General features: G+C 40.1%; 1 protein-coding gene across 1 annotated transcript; it reads left to right on the forward strand.

Moving 5' to 3' along the window:
• The first annotated feature begins 1,480 nt into the window (after positions 1 to 1,480).
• Positions 1,481 to 4,564, forward strand: LOC136850040 (actin, muscle-like). Its single transcript, XM_067123591.1, has 2 exons — positions 1,481 to 1,644; positions 3,221 to 4,564. The coding sequence occupies exon 2, from the start codon at positions 3,249 to 3,251 to the stop codon at positions 4,377 to 4,379; it is 1,131 nt and encodes a 376-aa protein (XP_066979692.1). The 5' UTR covers positions 1,481 to 1,644; positions 3,221 to 3,248; the 3' UTR covers positions 4,380 to 4,564.

Genomic DNA, 4,564 nt, shown 5'->3' on the forward strand with positions numbered 1-4,564 from the left:
TATGTGCATATACATATGTGTGTGTACATACATACATATGTACATATACATATGTGTATATATATATATATATATATATATATATATGTATATATATATATATATATATATATATATATATATATATATATATATATATATATATATATATATATATATATATATATATATATATATATATATATATATATATACTCCTATTGAATGGAAGGTTCAAGACGGTGTTAGTCCTCTGGTTCTCAGCAAGTAGATTTCGTCTGAAGTTGCACCTTTGCTGTGGATGCAACCCACCACTATTTACTGCTAAGGTTATTGATCGATGAGGTTTTTTCTCGCGAAAAAATTTTTTTTCTTATTCTGTAATCGATCCCAGGCTCTTGTCTCTTTCCTTTGCCTTCGTGGGATCAGAACCTGATTGAAATAATATGTGAATACATAGAGCAATCTCTAAAAAACATAGCTACGGATTTTTAGTGGCATTAAATAGAACGCAAGTAATATGGAACTGAATTCGTCCAGAACCAAAGTGGATTTGGGAATTAAAATAAAGTAAAATTCCTACCAACTGCAAAATAACATTTCTGAATTAATTTAGGATGAAATTCCACATGAAACAAGTAAAAAATGCGATGAAGTTTCTTCAAGGCAATCGAGGCTAGAGGACTGCAAATTGGATGTTGATCATCCACCCTCCAATCATCAAACATACCAAATGGCAACCCTCTAGCCTTAGTTTTTATTTTATTTAAGGTTAAAGTTAGCCATGATCGTGTTTCTGGCAACGATATGGGATAGTCCACCACCGGCCCGTGGTTAAAGTTTCATGGGCCGCGGCTCATACAGCATTATACCGAGACCACTGAAAGATAGATTTATTTTCGGTGGCCTTGATTATACGATGTACAGAAAACTCGATTTCTTCGGCGCATTTTTTACTTGTTTAAAGTCGTATGCAAAAACATCCCCGTGTGAGCATGTTTATATGTGACAGTGGCTGAACTCCAAAAATATGAAATAAACATCTTCCCCATACATCTCCCCCTTACGATTCATTACCATATATAGATCTAGAATTTCTTGCCAAGACCTCTCCAAGGAGTCACCTGCTGCACGTCCATTACGGTAATGAAATGGTTATTGAAATAGCAGTTAATTGGGCTTTATTTAGAAGCCCATCGTACCCTGACAGAGAGAGACCAAAGCCTGTCACGCCACAACAGAGACAGGTTCTCATCTCGTAATCACGCCATCAGATCGACATTACGTTATAACGCGTCGCGGGGGCGTAACTTGGTCAGCCAAATGGCAATCCTATATTTACAGCGGCACAGGTAGTGACGCCTCCCCCCCAAACCCCTTATTAACCCCCTCCCACTTATAGATCCCTACTTCCCTTCTTTCAGGTTCCCTCCACCCCCCCTCCCCAGAACACCCCTTCCTCTCTACCACATGTTCAGGTGATACCCCAAAAACGACAGCCAGAAATCGGTGGCTATGAATGACGAGTGTATATAAAGTGGTCCATGCAGTCTCGAGCTCTTAGTCTGCAACGGAGCAGGACGCCCCTTCTTCCTCTGGGTATTCAGGAGCACCTGTCGTGAAGAGCATCCTTCATCGCCCACCCCTCTCGCAGATTACGCCCAGGTAAGACGGCTGATTGCATGGTTTAAAGCGGTGGAACTGAAGAGGGCCTGATCGAGGCTTCTTCAGGCGCCTTGGGAGTCATCTGGTTGGGAGGTGCTGAGTGACATTTGAGGAAAGGAAGTAATGGTGGAAAAAAAAAGTGCCTTAAGACGATGGTATTTCCAAATCTGGCACTTCGAGGGTCGATATTCAGACGCCTACTGGGAGCATTTGTATACAAAAAACGTTACAAACGTTACTCTGCTTAAAAAACGTTATTTTGCTCATTTCTTAAAAGCATAATCATAATTTTGTTATTTCATTAACTGAATTGTATATGCCAAGTCAACTCAACGTTGTCAACAGCCAGATGCTCTCCATATCTTCAATAATCCTTGCAACACTGGAATTATACTAAGGGACGCAGGTTTGCTCTTTCATCGAATAGGTTATACTGTACATTGTCAATCTGTAACAGAAAATTTGAAATATCCATTAACGGTCGGGTGTTGTCCTAAAATGTGCTTGGTAACGTTTTCAACAATATTTTATTCCAGGTTGTCGCGTAATACCATTGCAGTGTATTCTGTCACTAACGCTACAATGATGTATCAGAATCTTGGCTTTCCCATAAATTCTCACAAAAATTATTGTTATTATTATTATTATTATTATTATTATTATTATTATTATTATTTATATTATTATTATTATTATTATTCAGAATATGAACCCCTATCCATATGAAACAAGCCCACATTGGCCATTGACTTGAAATTCAGGCTTCCAAAGAATATGGTGCTCCTTTGAAAGAAGTAACATGCGGAGGCTGGATACTCCATTTTAAATGGTTTGCTTGGAATCAGTAATTGCTTGCATAAGGAACAGTATCAAGAAAACAAGCCAGAAAATACTTAGCTAAAAACAAAGCGAGATTTAACGCTATTTTTCATCGGCATTATGAATATTTTCGATATCTTATATTTATGTAAATGTGCATGAATTCCTCTTTTCGTAACAGATAGGTATTTTGTGCAGAACTGAATTATATTGATTTCTTATCTGATGGAGAAAGTAACGAAATTTTCTTAAGTGGCAAAGAATCAGATTTCACTGATGAGACAGTCACACAACCCTCAGGTATACTGTAGTAAGTCATGAAGTTATATAGGTCCTGGTATGTTGTAAACATTTGTTGTAATAAACTAAGCCTCGAAATGTGTCCAGTATTAATATATATTTTTCATTATGAGCATTATATGTTACTGCCGTCATCGCTGTTACTACTGTTTTCATTCTTGTAAAGATAATCTTAATTGCTAATCTACTTCATTTCATACTGGGAAAATATTGTTGTAACGTTCTTGAATTAGAAAATTATATGAGGACCAAAGATACTTTATATAAGAATCTTACACTCTGTCTGTCTGTATGCATCGCAAACGCATACCTTGATCCATAAAATCAGGAACATACAGAAACGATAACTAACATTTATTCTATTTTTCTAGGGATCTTAAAAACGATAACTAACTTTTATTCTTATTTTTTTAAGGATCTTAAAAACGCTAACTAACAATTATTCTAATTTTTTTAGGGATCTTAAAGAAACATAACGAATTACAATGTGTGACGACGACGTTACAGCCCTCGTTGTTGACAATGGCTCCGGCATGGTCAAGGCCGGTTTCGCCGGAGATGACGCGCCTCGAGCTGTCTTCCCCTCCATCGTGGGTCGTCCTCGTCACCAGGGCGTGATGGTCGGTATGGGTCAGAAGGACGCCTATGTAGGAGACGAGGCCCAGAGCAAGCGAGGTATCCTGACTCTCAAGTACCCCATCGAGCACGGCATCATCACCAACTGGGACGACATGGAGAAGATCTGGCATCACTCCTTCTACAACGAACTTCGAATTGCTCCTGAAGAATCTCCAATCCTGCTGACGGAAGCTCCCCTCAACCCAAAGGCCAACCGCGAAAAGATGACCCAGATCATGTTTGAAACTTTCTGCACCCCAGCCATGTACGTCGCCATCCAAGCTGTTCTCTCTCTTTATGCCTCTGGCAGAACAACAGGTATCGTACTCGATTCTGGTGATGGTGTCACCCACACTGTCCCCATCTACGAAGGTTATGCCCTTCCTCATGCCATCCTTCGCCTTGACCTAGCTGGGCGTGACTTGACCGCCTACCTCATGAAGATCATGACTGAGAGAGGCTACTCTTTCACCACCACGGCTGAACGAGAAATCGTTCGTGACATCAAGGAGAAGCTTTGCTACGTCGCCCTCGACTTCGAGAGTGAAATGAACGTATCTGCAGCTTCCTCGTCCTTAGAAAAGTCTTACGAACTCCCCGATGGTCAAGTTATTACCATCGGTAACGAACGATTCCGTGCCCCAGAAGCTCTCTTCCAGCCTTCCTTCCTGGGTATGGAGTCTGTTGGTATCCACGAGACCGTCTACAACTCCATCATGAGGTGCGACATCGACATCAGGAAGGATCTGTTCGCCAACAATGTGCTCTCTGGTGGTACCACCATGTACCCTGGTATTGCTGACAGGATGCAGAAGGAAATCACTTCTCTTGCTCCTTCCACCATCAAGATCAAGATCATCGCTCCTCCTGAGAGGAAGTACTCCGTCTGGATCGGTGGTTCCATCTTGGCCTCTCTGTCCACCTTCCAGTCCATGTGGATCACCAAGGAAGAGTACGACGAATCTGGACCAGGAATTGTTCATCGCAAATGTTTCTAAAAGATTTGTCATAATTCTGAGAAACATCTTTTTCCATAGTTGGTTGACGGATAAAGCAATGTAGTGATTCCTTTCACAGAAAATTATTTTTCTAATGATGTTGATAGAAATATGATCTCATAGACCATTAGTCTTATGCGTTGCAATACCTTATATAACATGGACTATTACATATAATTTTTATA

This window comes from Macrobrachium rosenbergii, chromosome 21 (genome assembly GCF_040412425.1).
Source record: "Macrobrachium rosenbergii isolate ZJJX-2024 chromosome 21, ASM4041242v1, whole genome shotgun sequence".
NCBI classification, from domain to species: Eukaryota; Metazoa; Arthropoda; class Malacostraca; order Decapoda; family Palaemonidae; genus Macrobrachium; species Macrobrachium rosenbergii.

Excerpts from the sequence above, each read along its gene's own strand:
- LOC136850040 (XM_067123591.1), top strand. The coding sequence starts at position 3,249 with ATGTGTGACGACGACGTTACAGCCCTCGTTGTTGACAATGGCTCCGGC.